This window comes from Eubalaena glacialis, chromosome 3 (genome assembly GCF_028564815.1).
Source record: "Eubalaena glacialis isolate mEubGla1 chromosome 3, mEubGla1.1.hap2.+ XY, whole genome shotgun sequence".
Taxonomy (NCBI): domain Eukaryota; kingdom Metazoa; phylum Chordata; class Mammalia; order Artiodactyla; family Balaenidae; genus Eubalaena; species Eubalaena glacialis.
This window is the reverse complement of record NC_083718.1, coordinates 193,766,052-193,781,498: the sequence shown is the minus strand read 5'-3', so window position 1 is coordinate 193,781,498 and position 15,447 is coordinate 193,766,052. Positions and strand designations below refer to the sequence as shown.

The window sequence follows — 15,447 nt, the reverse complement described above, 5'->3', positions numbered from 1 at the left end:
CTGGGAAGGCGTGGAGGCTCTTCTTAAGGGGCGTGTACCCCTCAAAGGCAGTGGGCACTTTGCAAAAGAGCCCAGTGTTGGAAGCATGCCGAGGGCCCGCGGTGGCTTTGGCACCTGCCTCCTAGGTGACCCTGGGCCAGTTACTTAGAGTCTCTGGACCTCAGCCTCGGTCTGAGCATGCCACCAGCTGCCTGACCAGGTCAGCCTGACCAGGAGGTACACCCGCGAGGGCAGCGATTGCCCCCACTAAGTTCAATGATGTGCCTGCCGCACAAGCAATAAACGTGAGGGGTGTGAGAGGGGCTTCCCATCCCTTGCTCACCACTCCCAGGGCTCAGCAGGGACCCCAGAGGCCACTAGTAGTACTGGCCTGGAAGGGGCGCTATGGACCTCCGCTGCAGAGTGGACAGAAAGGGATGGAAGGCAGAGCAAAGAGAGGTGCCAAGCAGGAAGGAGGGAGGGCCAGTCTGGGTTCCTCTGGGTCCCTGCAGACTCAACCAACACCCCGGGCCTGCCTAAAAATAGGTGCCCTTTCTGAGGCCAGGGCCTGCCCTTGGCAGGTTCATTGCCAGCACTGCCTGTTTCAGCCTTGGGGAGCGGTCCACCTGCAGGAAGGCAGGGCAGCTGGCCACCTGTGGGCCAGCCGAGAAAGTGCCCCCAGGAGCTTGTCCCAGGACAGGGGCGCTGGGCAGGGAGGACCATGGAGGGGCAAACACCTTCTGTGTGTTTGGCCCAGCTACACCCTTTTTGCTCCAGCAAGAGATGTGCTGCAGGCTGTGGCTTTTGGGTTGCTCTCAGCTGGACAGAGCTGGACATTCCTGTCACTTTGTCACCACTCCCACCTGCAGGGAGCTATAGTGAGAGGCCTAGAGCGGGAACCCAGGTCCCCCGCCATGTCCCCTCCTACTGCACACGGGGGACCTAATGTGTTCCGTGAGGCCCTCTCCCTTCCAGCCTGCCTCTCCCCTGCTTCCCTGCCTCTCACTCACTTTCTCCCCCCACCCCCGTTTCTCCCCGGCCTCCTGACCTGACCCCTCACCCCTCATTTCCAGCTTCTGCTCCCCCTCCTCCCTCCCTGCCTGTCGCCTCCTCCGCTTCCTCCCTCCGGGCTTCTCCTCTGCCTGCCCTCCTTCCTCCCCTCTCCCCTCAGCAGGAGCCCAGCCCTTCTTCCTGTGTCCAGGGGGTCACTGGCAAGGACACTGCCCACCTGTGGCTGCATACCATGATAGTGCCCACTCCTCATCATCCCTGCAGACCCGCCTGCCCGGTGGCCACCAAGGACACGTGTGAGGCACAAGAGACAGACCGCGGAGGGGGCTGAACTAGTCGGATTTTATTAGAAGTCTTTAGAGCAGGCCCGTGGCTCCCACGTGACTGAGAGTTCAAATTCTGAGTACAAAGTTGTGCCCACGCGCACCCACCCACACGGGAATCCTTTAAGGATCGTGGTGGAGACCCCCAGCCGCCCCACACAGCCCCGGTGTGAGCCCCGACCAGACAGCAAAGCATCCCCAGGGGCCTTGAGCCCACGGCTCTGCCCTGTCCTTCCACGCCCATCCAAGCTGACACTCGTTCCTACGAGGATACACCTTGAATTCCGCCTTCACAAAAGGCAAATGTGCCCACGGCACGGCCTGCGCCAGGCCCAGTGGCCTGGCAGCACCGGATCTGAAGAAAGCCCTCTACGCATGGGGCGCCGGCTGGCCGAGCCCCGCCGCCTACAAATATCATAGAACCCCGGCAGTGGGGACTTCCCAGAAGTCACTTGCTGAAATGCAAACACAGAGCAACCCCATGGGGTCAGACATTTGGCAGAAGATGGGCCCTAAATGACAAGGACACTGCACGCACATTCTCTGAGAATGACCCTCCTGCTGGCCCGCCAGCCTGGAGAGAGAGCCTTCCGGAGAAGGGGCCAGTCCAAGCCAGGGGCGGCCCGGACGATGGGGAGGCCCTTCCCTCTGCCAGAGGAACGCGCTGGCCCTCTGGTCCTCCGGGCAGGGCGGCCGCCCGCGGGTCACCACGGCCGCCAGAGGCCGCAGGCGGGCTGGCGCGCGGCGGCGGCGGCGGCGGCCTTGGCCAGGGCGGGCGCGGGCGCGGAGCCAGGCGCCTTGGGCTCCTTGGCGGGCGCGGCCGGCGCGGCCGGCGGGCGCTGGAAGTGGTAGAGCAGCTTCATCTGCGTGTCGCTGGCCGCGTGCAGCGTCAGGAACTGCACGGCCTCCTGCAGGCACCACGAGTAGCCCTCGCTGTAGTCCTGGTGCAGGCTCTTGGGGCCGGCGGCGGCGGCGGCGAAGGCTGCGGGGAGTCGGGGCGGCGATGAGCGGGGCGGGGCAGCCCGGGGCGCGGCAGCCCGGGGCGCGGGGCGGGGCGCGGGGCGGGGCGGGGCGGGGGCGCGCGGGCCGGGGCTCCAGGGCGCCGGGCGGCTCACCTTTGCTGTGTTTCAGGTAGCTGACGGCCATCTCCAGGATGTCGGCCTTCTCCAGCTTGGAGTTGGGCTGGTGGCGCGCGAACTCCTGCTCCAGCAGGAGCTTCAGCTGCTCGATGCTGCTGTTGATGCGGTCGCGGCGCATCTTCTCCACCACCGGCTTCCGCAGCTGCGGGCGGGAGGAGGGGGCGTCAGCGGGGCCGCGCCAGCGCGGGGGCCGCAGGGGCCGCGGCCGCGCACTTACTCGGTTTTTCTCTTTGGGGCTGAGCAGCTCCACGGCCACGGTGCTGGGGGCCATGCCTGGCGCGGGGAGAGGCGAGGAGGCGAGGAAGCAGGGAGCGGAGCGGGCGCGTCCCGTGCTGGCGCGGGCCCCGGCCCCTATATAGGCGCGGGCGGCGGGCTGGCGCCTGGGGCCCGGGCGCCGCGGCCGTTCCCACACTCCGCGGCCAATGGCGGCGCGGGCCGCACAAAGGCGCCGGCCCATTAGCGCACGCTAAATTGCCTGTGAATTGGCGCGGGCACAATGGGCGCTCCCCGAGGAGCAGGTGGGCCGCGCGGCACAATGTCCGGGCTGTGGGAACGCGCTCGCCCTCATTAGCATCCCGGGGCCTGATGCTGGGAGCCCCGCGCCTCAATATGCTGCCTTTTCCCAGGCCGCGGGGACAAGGGTGGGGGCAGGAAGGAGCTGCGCCCCTCCCCTCCCCCCCTTCCCCTCTTCACTCCCTTCTCCCCCCTCCCCAGCGACTCCCCGCTGCTGGCTGGCAGAGGCCAGGAGCCCAGATAAGGGGAAGCTTTAGAATGCACAAGTGTGGCGGCTTCCAGGAGGATGGGCGCCGTCCCTGACAGGCGAGGGGGACGGAGGAAGCCGCACTTTTCCTGAACAGACACAGTCACCTCCCTCTGCACAGGTGGAAGAGGGGCCCAGGCTCTCAGGATCAGACCTACTGGCACATGTGGCAAGTCCCCAGGCTGTCACCTGGGACACGTGACTTCAGAGCTAGAAAATGGGCTGCCACGCCTCCCTGGCTGGGCTCTGGGTATCTTCAGGGAGCCAGAGTACCCGAAACGCCCAGCATGGAGCCCGGCACCTAGGCGGTCCCCCCAGGAGCTGCGCTCCCTCCTCCCTGGAGCAGTTCATCGGCTGTGGCATCTGGGGTGCTCTGAATCAGCAGGTGGCCTCCAGGGTCCCACCCCATCCCCGTCTGGATGGGAGTCTGACCGTGGCTGTCCATGGAGCACGGGCGGGCGCGTGGCTCCGGGCGTGCTCCGTAAAGGTGTGTGGTCACTTGCTCCTGCGTGACTCGGGGGAAGCCTCGGCTGCGTGCTACCCTCTGCACTGCCTTAGGAGCACTTGTAGGGCTTGCTGTCCCTAGGCATTTTGCCAGTGGTGAGGAAGGGGGTGCCAGGTGGCAGACACGAGGCTCCTGCCTGGAGCCCACACGAACGCTGTACCTGCTCAGACCCACTGGAGGAACCGCTGATCCCAGTACTTGGTCAGCCCAGCTGAGGGCCAGCCGCTGCTTGGGGGGCCACCAGCCCCACCCTGGGTCCCTAGGGGAGGGCCTGTTGGGAGGCCCCCTCCACCCAAAACAACCACTTTACTTTGATTCTCTGCAGCCAGGAATCCAGTTCTGCAGGGACTGCGGGAGGGGGTGGGGCTGGGACTACCTTCTAGGGGCAAGGCGGGACCCAGCAAGGTCCAAAGAGGAGGCAGGGCTTCAGCCCGGGCAGCCAGCGGCTGGCATCATGGTGCGTTAGCCAGAGTTTAAATCCAGGAGCACAGTTCCCTGGACGGCAGCCACGTCCAAGTGCAGCTGGGAATTGCAGGGCCTTAACAAGGGTCTTGGCAGTGACTCACAGCTATGAGTGGCCTGCTTGGTGGGCCTGCTCAAGAAGTCAGCAGCACAAGGAGCCTTTGGGGACCCGGAGATGGGCCCATCCGGGAAGCAGGAGGATGGTGTCAGGACGGCCAGGGCAGGCTTGGCTTGGAGCCAGCACAGGACAGCCCCAAGAGCCTGCTGGTCACCCACTGGGACGGATTAAGCTGGGGGGCTCCCGGGGGGGAACCTTCAGGTGACTTTGGAAGGGAGTGGAGGGCAGCCCCATTCACCCTTTGGCACCTGCTCTTTCCCCAGAGCCCCTCTCTTGAAGGGGACACAGGCCCCAGGCTGGCTTTGGGAGGTGGGTGACCCTGAGCCTGGGCTCCTCTCGAGCAGGTGGACCCCCTACCACAGATATCTGGCCCGATCAGGTTTGATGCAAAAGGGCAGAGGGCACCCAGGCAAACTGGGGATGGGCATGCTGGAGACATGTGCTCTGCCCTCTGCTCCACAGCCCTGGCTGGCACTGTCGGCGTGGGCTGGCAGATCCCACAGGCTGCAAGGGGCACCCGGTGACGCTCAGTGGAGCCATTTTTGCACCAAAAGTGGGGCTTATGCTGGGCGACCGGCACGTCTTGGTGGGTCCCTCGCCCGCCTATGGACTCCCTGGGGGTGGACTGTCGGGGGGAGGGCAGGATGGCTTAGTTGCCTGTGTCCCCATCGCCCACACCCTGCCAGCCCGGCACCTGGCGCCAAGGAGGAGCTTGGCCAAGGAAGAGGGAATGCAGGGACAAGGGGCGTGTGCTTGACTGCCTGGCTGCTGGCAGCGGGGGCCCCAGGGCTCTGCCCGGAACTGAGGGCAGCACCCAGGCCGGGCCCGTCCCCTTGTCCCCCCCCCACCCCGGCTTCAGAGGGGCAGTTGGCCACCTCCCCCAAGCCAGCTCTCGGCCCAAAGGAGACACGTGCCAGAGACGTGGTCCAGCCCCTACCCCACCCCACCCCAGCTGCACGCCCACCCGCAGTGGGCCAGGGTGGAGGTGAGGGTGGCGGGTGGGCCGTGGGGGGCTGACTCCTCCCGCCTTCCTCCCCTCCCCCCTCCCCCTGGACGGTAGCAGCTTTGATCCAATTTTGAGTTGTGGGAAATATGAAATGAATGGTGTTAAATCTCAGCCCGGCCGGATGAAAGGCTTGATCCCTCCCCGAGTGCGGGCCAGATGGCAGCGCGGCCTCCGAGGCACACGCCTGGCCTTTGTGGGCCGTTTAACACTGTGAATGGGGCCAAAGTGTGGGAAAGTCGCTGGGCTCCCGGCTCACACGTCCGTCCGACGTGAGTGGCCCAGCAGCCTGGGGGAGCTGCGGAGGAGGGAGGAGCGGGGGAGAGCCCAGGGCCTCTCCTGGCTGGCAGGCTTAGCACGGAAGCATCCCAGAACGTGGAGGGGGCTCGGATCCTCCGCTTTGGCTGCCCCCAGCAGCTGGGGGGGCGGGGAGAGTTCGTCCTGCCTCCACCCTGGAGAGCTCGGTAAGTCTAGGGTGGGGTGAGGTGTCTAGAAACAGCCACTGAGGCAAGGTGCCTGCTGTGGATGTGGGACTCCAGGCCAAACCCACGACCTGGGTATGATTATGCTAGAGTTCAGGAATCTAGGACCACAACCCGTTTCCTTTTTCTTTTTTTTAAAAATTTAATTATTTATTTATCTTTGGCTGCGTTGGGTCTTCGTTGCTGCGCGCAGGCTCTCTCTAGTTGCGGCGAGTGGGGGCTACTCTTCGTTGTGGTGCGTGGGCTTCTCATTGCGGTGGCTTCTCTTGTTGCGGAGCACGGGCTCTGGGCACACGGGCTTCAGTAGTTGTGGCTCGCGGGCTCTAGAGCGCAGGCTCAGTAGTTGTGGCGCAGGGGCTTCGTTGCTCCTCGGCATGTGGGATCTTCCTGGACCAGGGCTCGAACCCATGTCCCCTGCATTGGCAGGCATATTCCTAACCCCTGCGCCACCAGGGAAGCCCCATAACCCATTTCTAAATAACCCACACCCCAACTCCACCCCTCCCAGGCTGACTGCAAAGCAAAGGGCACCATGATGGGGGCGGTGCTCCAGGGGCATTTGCTCCCCATGACAAGGGAGGTCTTCTCATAGGGATGGTGCAGCTGCTGGGGTAAACAGTGTGGTAGTTCCTCCAAAATTAAACGTAGAATTACCATGTGATGTGGCAATTCCACTTGTGCTCTGTACCCAAAAGAATTGAAAGCAGGGTCTCAAAGAGACCCTCGTATACCCATGTTCACAGAAGCATTATTCACAATCACCAAGAGGTAAAAACTACACGTGTCCAACATGTGTAAAAACAACAGATGAATGGATAAGTGAAATGTGGTCCATCCATACAAAAGAATATTATTCAGCCTTAAAAAGAAAGGCGATTCTGATACCTGCTCCAACGTGGATGGACCTTGAGGACACCGTGCAGAGCGAAATGAGCCAGCCACGAAAGGACACATCCTACATGATCCCGCTTCTGTGACGTCCCTGGAGGAGTCACACTCACAGAGACAGAAAGGAAGAGGGTGGGGCCGGGGGCTGGGGGAGGGGTGGGGAGTGAGTGTTTCATGGGGGCAGAGTGTCAGTTTGGAAAGATGAGAAAGTTCTGGAGGCAGATGGTGGTGATGGTTGTACGATAGCGTGCATGTGCTTAATGCCACTGAGTTGTGCACTTATAAATAATTAAGGTTATTTTATGTTATGTGTATTTTACCACAACTTAAAAAGAAATAAAAAAGGAGGACTCCTTGGAGAAGAGCCACACACTCCCTCCCACCCACGCCCCCATCCAGCCCCAAGTGACCCTGCCCTGGACCTCCCAGTGCCCTGCAGGCTGGACCGGTGTGGAAGGGACACTGTTGTACCCACTGGCCTCTGCCCAGATCCGCACTGGCGCCTCCGCCTCCGCCCGGGGCCAGATTCCCTGGAGCAGGTTGTGCCATCCACAGGGTTCTGTGAAGTCCCAGGCTGTCCACAACCTGGGTGTTTCTGGTCCCAGGAGGGTTTCCTTCTTGGGGTGTGGGGAGTGGGCAGGCTGGCCTTCTGGGAGGGGAGGGACAGCGACAACCCACTGTGACACCCCCATGTGCCACCACAAGGACCCCAGGCTGTGCACAGCCCAGAGACTGGTGCCCCCTGGGGTGGTTCTGTGCCATGGCTCTCGCCCTGGGCCCATCCAAACTCAGTGCTGTGCCCCTCTCCTGCCCTCCAGTGGCTCCCAGTGGGGCCCCCGGCCAGCCCTCCGTCACCAGCTGGTCCACCTGCTGTGGCCACTGCAAGAGCACCCAGGACAGCAGGGAGGCGCCCGGCTCGGGTCCCCAGGTGTGAAGGGGCAAGGCTGGACTGGGTGCCGCTCACAGTTGCCCGCAGCCAGGCAGGCCCCTGGGGGCACTGGAGAGGCGGTGTCTGTAGGTTGCTGAGTCTGTCTGGGGGTGGGGAGGGGGTTTGGGGTCTCTCCCTGGGGATCCAGGCGGGAGCTGGGTGGGGGTAAGAGTCCCAGTTTCTGAGCATCTACTAAGCCCCAGGCAGGGAGCAGGAATCTGCCTTCCTAGAACTGCCCCGTGAGGGGAGTGTCCCTGCCGCATTTCACAGACAGGAACCAGAGGGTTTCTGAGCATTTATCATTATTATCACGTGCTAGGCAGGGCTAAGAGCTCTGGTATATTTCCCAGGCTAGACCTGCCTGGGGACCAGGCAGTACTATTACTTCCTTTTTCCGAGAGCCCCCAGGCACCGAGAGGTTGCTGAGGCCACTTGGAGGGTGAGGGTGGGAGCTGGGACTTGGACCTGCGGAGATGGGATGGGGGAGGGGAAGGGGCGCAGAGCCCGGACTGTTGGCCTGGGGCGCTGACGTGAGTGGAGCCTGCCGCGGAGAGGGGACCGGGGAGGGGTGACATGCGTCTCCCCCGTGGCGTGCAGGAGCAGCCGCATCAATCCCTCGATCCCCTGGTCGGAGACTTGTTCCAGATGGCGGGTGGCCAGGACCGTGGACAAAGGGCGGCCACAGCTCCCAGGCGGCCTGCGAGGCACGCAGGCTGCCTTTGTTGCCGTGCAGGCGGAGGGTCCAGAGTGTGGGAACCTCCGGCTGCGTGGCCGCTCTGGGGGAGGGGTGCTCTGGGGGGTGGGAGGAAACCCCGCCCTCCACTCCCCAGCCCCCCTCTGCCCTAGCTCCGCACGCCCCCCAGAACCAGACCAAAGAACTGGATGCGAGAGGGGGCTCTTTCCTCCCTCCCAGCTGCGGGACTCGTCTCTTCCCTTCCCTTCCCTGGGGCAGCGGACACCTGGGCACACCTGGGCTGAAAAGGGACTGAGGCCTGGCCCCTGCCCTGGGGGGTGGACAGGGGCTGAACTTGGGACTGGGGAGACCTTGCACGTAGGAGGTCACTTTGGGGGTGTAGTTAGCCCACCATGGAGTTACATCGAAGACCGAGTGTCCACCTGACATTGGCAGAGAGATGGAGGGAACCTCCCAAATGCTGACATTTTGGGGGCCAGAAACTTGGTTAGTTTTTCTTATGTCTGCTTTCTCCAGATTTTCTTGAAGGAGTGTCTACTGTTTGTATAATTTCTAAAAAGGCACGTTTAGGCTCCCACAGGGGCCCCAGGGAGCAAGGGTGCGTCTTGGGGAAGGCTTGAGACACTGACGTTTTTCAGAAGAGCCCTGGATGTAGGGCGATGAAGGGAAAGGCAGGGTTGCCAAGGGAGGGCTTCCTGGAGGAGGTGATGCCCGAGGAGGTCCTTGAAGGGAGACTGGGTGTGTCCCAGGTGAGGAATTCTGGGAAGCTTTGTCCAGGAAAAGAGAATGGTGGGATACGGACCTGGGGGTGAGCGGAAGCAGGCACCAGAAGTGTCCAAGAATGGCTGGAAGAGGCTCCCCTGTGTGTGTGCCTGTGCATGTGCGCCCATGCACGTGTGCCCGCCTGTGTGTGTGCCCATGTGTGTGCCCTTGCATGCGTGCCTGTGAATGCACACCCGTGCCTGGGCTCTGGAGATAAAGGGCCTGGCACTGCCCCCCGGCCCCTCAGCTTGGCCCGCTTTCCTTGGCGGGTCAACGTGTGGGCACACCTCAGGCGTCCTCTCCTCCTTGCCCACTGCCCAGCGTTAGAGGCCCTAACAGGAGGGGGGCCTGAGTTGGGCGGATCGCTGCTCTGGGCACCCCTCCTGGAGTAGGTGGACCCTGGGCCCCGGGTGGGTGTGAGGAAGACCCTGTCTGTCAGCAGCCCCTCTCCTGCACTGTCTAGGGGTAAATGCCCTGCCCAGTGTGGCACCATGGCTCATCCAGGCCTCCAGCAACGTTCAGAGGCAGGAAAGATTATCCCCGTTTCATGGGGGAAACCGAGGAAGCTGAGGTGTTGAGGGTGCGGTAGCCTGCCAAGAGGCCTGTGGCCGCGGACTGCCACCACCCTACCTGGGAGTGGGCTGTGGTCCTGGGCCACAGGGTGGGTCAGTCAGCCCCAGAGCCCAGAAGGGGGCTGGGGTTCAGGGTGGCCAGGGAGGGCCCTTCCCTCCAGCACGGCCCTACGTGCTCAGGACCAGCCCCTCCTCCCCAGGGTTATGCTGGACCCAAGGGGAGGACTTGGAGGCCAGTGATGGTGGGTGGGGAGATGCTTACACAGAGCGGGAACCTGAGGCCCCGAGGAAGGGGGGCAGGGGCCAGATGCCTTCTCCTGCCCCTCGGCCTGGAGCCCCCATAAAGGAAGCCAGGCTGTAGAGGGGTGGCCCCCAGACCTCTCCCCAGGGTAGCTGGGGCTGCAGACAGCTTCTCAGCCGAGTCTGGGTGCTGCTGGGTGGGGGGTTCCTGGTGGCACAGCCCATTCAGCCCCAGGACAGAGAGCAGGCTGCAGGGGGTGATTTGGAGGGGGGGGTCTGCCATCCTGTCTCCACATCTCCTCTGTCACGGGTTGGGCATCTCATCATCCTAGGTGGACACCAGTCAACCCTCGAAGCCTAGCTGCCCCCAGCTCACAGGGCACTAACGTAAAGCTGGCATTTACTGAGCGCCTGCTGCACGCTGAGCCCCAGAGGAGGGGCTCTGTATCTGGACAGCAACTCTGGGATTGAAGGATGATTGTTATCCTGTCCAGCGCACAGATGAGGAAACCGAAGCTTCGAAAGGGGAGGGGACTGGCCCAAGGCCACAGAGTGAGCCAGGAAGCTGGGGCCCTGCAGCCCTTCTCGCCCACAGGTCAGAGGAGGTGCAGGCTCCAGGGGCAGAGGCGGGGAGGGCAGCTTTGTCTTCTGCGCTCGCCTCCTCTCTACCCACCCCTTAGCTCCCGCCTAGAGATTTTCTCTCGCACCCTAAGGCCCCAGAGCCCCTGCCCAGGCCTGCCCCTGGGGGTCAGACTCTCAGCCTCTGTCTTGCAGCTGCTCCCTAAGCTCCGAGTTTTCCAGGCTGGGCCCCCATCCAAAGTGGGGTGGTTTCCAGGTTGCCATTGGGAGCAAAACCAGTGCCCGTGATGGCGCCTCACGCTGGGTGCTGAGTGGGACCAAGATGCCCTTCCCTTGGTAGGTTGACTCCGCAGCTGGCTCCCAGTTTCTGGGGTCTGTACTGCCCCCCCTGTGTAGACACAGACCGTCCTCGCTGAAGAAAGTCTCCCTCCCTCCGACATTTCAGGGGTGCACTGCCGGGGGCTGGGTCTCAGGGGAGGAGGGACTGGGCGGGATGGGCACAGGGGGTGTCCAGGCTGAGGCTGGGCTCTGCCCTTGGCTTTCTGTGGCCTCAGTTTACCTGTGTAGCATGGGCTTTCCCTGCTAAGACCACCTGAGGGAAGGACTGGCTCCAGGTTGCTGGAGATGACCGAGGGTGGCCAAAGCGGGGCTGGGGCATTGCTGGGCCCCCCGGCCCAGAAGGAGCCCCCACTGCTGGGGCTGATTGCGTGGGCTGCCTGTGGCTCTCGCCTGATACGGCCAGTGCACCAAGTCAGGGCCGCGGAGTCACGGGACAGGGCCCTCCGTGCCCCAGGCCCACACAGCAACCCCTCCCTGTGCAGCGGGAGGCGCTGGGGGCTCCGAGCCAGGAGGGGTGTTCAGGAAGGCTTGTGCGCAGGTGCGCAGGAGGTAGGGCTGGGCTGGGGCTGCAGAGGTCCACTTCTGCGGCTTGCCTGGCCCGGGTTTGGCCAGCTGGGGGGTCAGGTCACAAACCTGATGACTCGATCAGGTTCTGTGATTTGGGGGGCTTGGACCCTTCCCCCGAAGCTGCCCTTGGATGGCTGCCCAGCTTCCCCCACCCCCTTCTCTCATCTCACCGAGGTCAGGCTCTACCCTGGGACCTGACTGTGGGGTTGGGGCAGGGTGTCCGTAGATCTGAGGGACCCCTGCCCTCCAAGGCGGGGTGGCGGGGGGACGGTGGTTAGCCAGTTTCTGTAGTCCTGTCAAGTCCCCAGACCAGACCTGGGGACCCCCACTTTTGGGGACCAAACCAGGCCCCAGGTTCCCAAAAGGGCTGCGCTCCAGACTTGGCAGACATGGGCATAGACCCCAGGCTCGTTCAATCCCCGCTTCCCGGGCCTCAGTCTCCCAGGTGTAAAGCAGGGGCCAGGGCGGTGGCCACAGGGACGCGCAGAGGTGGGCGGTGGGAAAGCGCGGGAGCCGCGCGTCTCACGGGCGCCTCCGGATTAGGGGCCGCGCGGGCCCACGTGGCCGCGCCCCGCCCCCTCCCCGCGAGGCCGGGGCAGGGCCGGGTCGCTGTCCCCAGCTGGTTAAAAACCCCGCGGTGTCAGAGAGCAGCTCGTTCCCAACCTCTGAAAGGCAGACAAGCCCTTTATTGCTCTATTATAACGCGGAGCCAGATGGTCTTTTGGGAGTTGCCCCCCCTCGCCCCCCGCAGCCGCCCTCATTCATTTAGAGGCAGAGCCCGGCACTAATGCCGCGGGGGGCAGGCACGCTTCCGCGCCCGCCGCGCAGTGTGGGAACCGCCTGGCAGCGCGGACCCACAGCCCGCCGGCCGCGGGAGGGGCGCGGGTGGGCGCGCGCATCGCAGCTCCCGGCGGGGCTCCCCGGCGCCCAAGGGAAGGCTCGCGGGTCGGGGCCCGGGGCGGGAGGACTCCCGGAGGCCCCTCCCGGGGTATCTCGGCACCGGATGACTCGGGTAGGCCACGAACCCTACCGGTGCCTCGGGTTTTCTTCTCTGTAAAACGAGGACGACGCCTGCGCACACCTGCTAGGTTTTGGAGGATCATCCCGTTTGAGGACCGGGCAAGCATCAGGCCCGTCACCATTTTGGGCCCTTCCAAGAAGGACTCTGTTACATTTTTAAATCCTTAAAAAAACATCCAAAGGAGAAAAATATTTCGAGGCAAGTGAAAATGAGATGGAATTCAAATTTCAGCCTACAGAAATAAAATTTCGTCGGAACACACCAGGCCATTCCTGTACTATGAGGAGTGTTGCTTTCCTGATGCGAGGCAGAGTCGAGTGCGCGAAACACAGTCACCTAAACCCTAACATATTTACTGTGGGGCAGGTTTGCCCCACCTGCAGGGTGGAATGACACCCACCACGCTGTCGCTGTGTTAACTGCTGTCCTTACCACCCCCGGGGGTGGGGGCTTGCCCCGCCCATCCCTCTCGCTTCTGGGGCTGGCGTGGGAGCCCCACTCAGGGGTGGCTGCCTTGCTGAGGCTGAGGGTCTTCCTGCACATTGTACAGGTAAGCAAACTGAGGCCCAGGTGGTGGCTGAGGCCAGGCTGGACCCTGGGTTAGGGCAGATGGGGCAGCTCCCCCTCCCCGGAGAAAGCACCAAGGTGGTCACTCAGCCCCCAGGCCCCTCCTTGTGCTTCTTCCACGGCCTGGGGGGAATCCTCCCCTTCACACCCACTGGGTGGGTCCGTGCCTCCCCCCTGCCCCGAGCACGTGTGCTGTTGCACACCTGGGGAAGATCCATTTTGTCCTAAAAGCATCCAGCTCCCCTTCCCTGGCTAAGGTCACTTTCACACAGCTGCCCCCACTTTCTCATCGGGGGCCCTAGACTGGCTCGTCCACTCCTTTCCTCCACCAGCAGTCCAGCTGTGGGCCTGCTGGAGACCAGGCAGCCGGCCCTGGGCCTCATTTTCCCCACTGATTGTTGCGTTGGCCTGGCTGATCTTTAGGGAGCTGCCTGGCCTCCTGGTCAGGTCACTGGGGGCTTGCAAAGCAAGCATGGGGGTGGGAGTACCCTGCTTTCTTGAGGGGCAGGAAGTACAGGAGGGCAGCAGCTCAGAGGAAGCGGGCTTTAGGGGCTGGCAGGAGAGGACAAAGGGCCCCATGGGGCTTGGGGGCTGCCTGCTGGTGGATCAATTATGGGGGCTGGGGTGGGAAGGGGACCTGCAGCTCTGGGGCGCTGAGCTTGGAAGTCCTTTCTCTTTGCCTCACTGGGCTGACCCAGGCCCGCCTCCCCCCATCCTGTAATGGCTGAAAGGAGAGAAGAACCCCAGCCCTGCAGGTACCATCCCAGCTGGGACCCTCGGCTCCCAGGTATTAGGGGGACCTGAGGGGTCACAGATGTGGGGCTCAGGCTCCATGCCCTTCATGGTCATTGCTCCCTGATCCCTGGATGCCCCAGCTCCTCCCCAACCCCCCCACAGGACCCCTGCCCTGACGCCAAACAACTTCATCAGCGTTCCCTGTGGGTACCTGCTGGGGCTCCCACCTCCTGCAGACCCCGCATTACGACTGGCAGTCAGAGCCAGCTGTCAGGGGCTCTGGGCTTCCAGCTCATTGTGGGGACCCCTCAGTAAGGCTCAGCAGTGGCCCGGGGCACACCTGATGCTCCCACAGCCACTGGGCTGGGGGTCTCCTTGGACCCACTCAGTGGGGCAGGGGACATGGCACCCTGGTTCACAGATGAAGGCAAGTGTGGCCAAACCAGTCCTGGGCTCCCAGCTGGCCGAAAACTTAGGGGGGGAGGCCAGAGCAAGGTTGCCCACCCCCAGCTGGGCAGTGATGACCCACTTGAAGTAGCCGCTCTGTGCCAGGCAGAGTGTCCAGAGCCTGGCGCGGGGTAGGGCTCGGGGGTGCTGGGTAGAGGTGAGGGCTCCGGAATCTGGCCCTCCCTTCTCTGCTTGTCCCTGAGTTTGGCAGTGGCCTCATCCTGTCTCCTGCCCCTGCCCTCTAGGACTCAGATGGCTCCTGGTCTCAACCAGAGGTGTCCAGAAGGCCACCACCTGGGCTTGCCCAGTAGGCTCTGGGCCCCATGGGGCAGCCGCCACCTACCCTGGAGCCCACTCCCATGGGAGAGTGAGGACTGCCCCTGTCAGTCCCCCAAGGGCCTCTGCTTCTCTGCTTGTGCAGAGAACTCCAGTGGTCTCGCTGGCCTCATGGAGCCCTGTTTGTCTGATGCTACTTGAGAAGGCCCAGGAGTATGGGGCAAGGGGGGTGTGGGCTGCCCGCCGCTGTGCCACCGGGTCTTGGCTCTGGGACTCCCCCTCCACCAGCAGCCTCCCCAGAGCCCTGGCCGCCCCCAGTCTTGCGAGAGAATTCGGGCGGGAGGCCCGCTCCGGGTGGCTTCCCACACCCCGCCCCCCTGCTGAGGATATTCATCCGGCACAAAAGGCGCGTGCCCGGCGACAAACTCATTTACATGGGCCGCCTGGCTTTGTGTGCAGAGCTGCGGGCCCAGAGGCCATCTGGGGAGCAGTCGTCCCAGCGGGGCGGGGCCCCGGGTTGCCTTTGAAGGTTGGGGAAGCGGCAGCGGCTGGAAGGCCACACATCTGGCCCAGCGTCGCCTTCCTGCCCCACAGTCCCCGGGTGTCCCGTGCACGCCCGGCCTGGCATCGCTAGGCATGACAGCATGACAGCAGGACAAGGGGACCAGGGGGCCACCTGCCTCCCTGCCCCCAGCCCTTCTGATTGCTACCACTTGGATGCGCCCGTCAGAGAGCCTCTGGAGACAGCATGGACTTGGGACAGCGCTGTGGGCTCAGGATTCAAATCCAGGTGCTGCCACTTAGTACTTGGGTTCTCTGGACCTCAGTATCTTTATCTGTAAAATGGGCCTAATAACAGCCCACTGTGGGCATGTGCTGAGGATGGGGGGAGGGGACAAAAGCAGAGTATTCAGGTGGCGTCGCAGTTGCTGCTGGTATTAACGACAGGGTCACCCTGAGCCTTTGCCTCCGCCCACCCCACTTTGTTCCGTTTCTTGGGTGCGTGATCCCTGCCTACGTCTGCGCCACCTGGAAGCCAGCTGATGGAAC

General features: G+C 63.5%; 1 protein-coding gene across 1 annotated transcript; it reads right to left on the bottom strand.

Moving 5' to 3' along the window:
- Positions 1-2,017: 2,017 nt before the first annotated feature.
- HES5 (hes family bHLH transcription factor 5) lies at positions 2,018-2,723 on the bottom strand. The gene is made up of 3 exons (XM_061187176.1): positions 2,670-2,723; positions 2,429-2,594; positions 2,018-2,295 (listed from the first exon to the last, which is right to left on the bottom strand). The coding sequence occupies exons 1-3, from the start codon at positions 2,721-2,723 to the stop codon at positions 2,018-2,020; spliced, it is 498 nt and encodes a 165-aa protein (XP_061043159.1).
- Between the last annotated feature and the right edge of the window lie 12,724 nt (positions 2,724-15,447).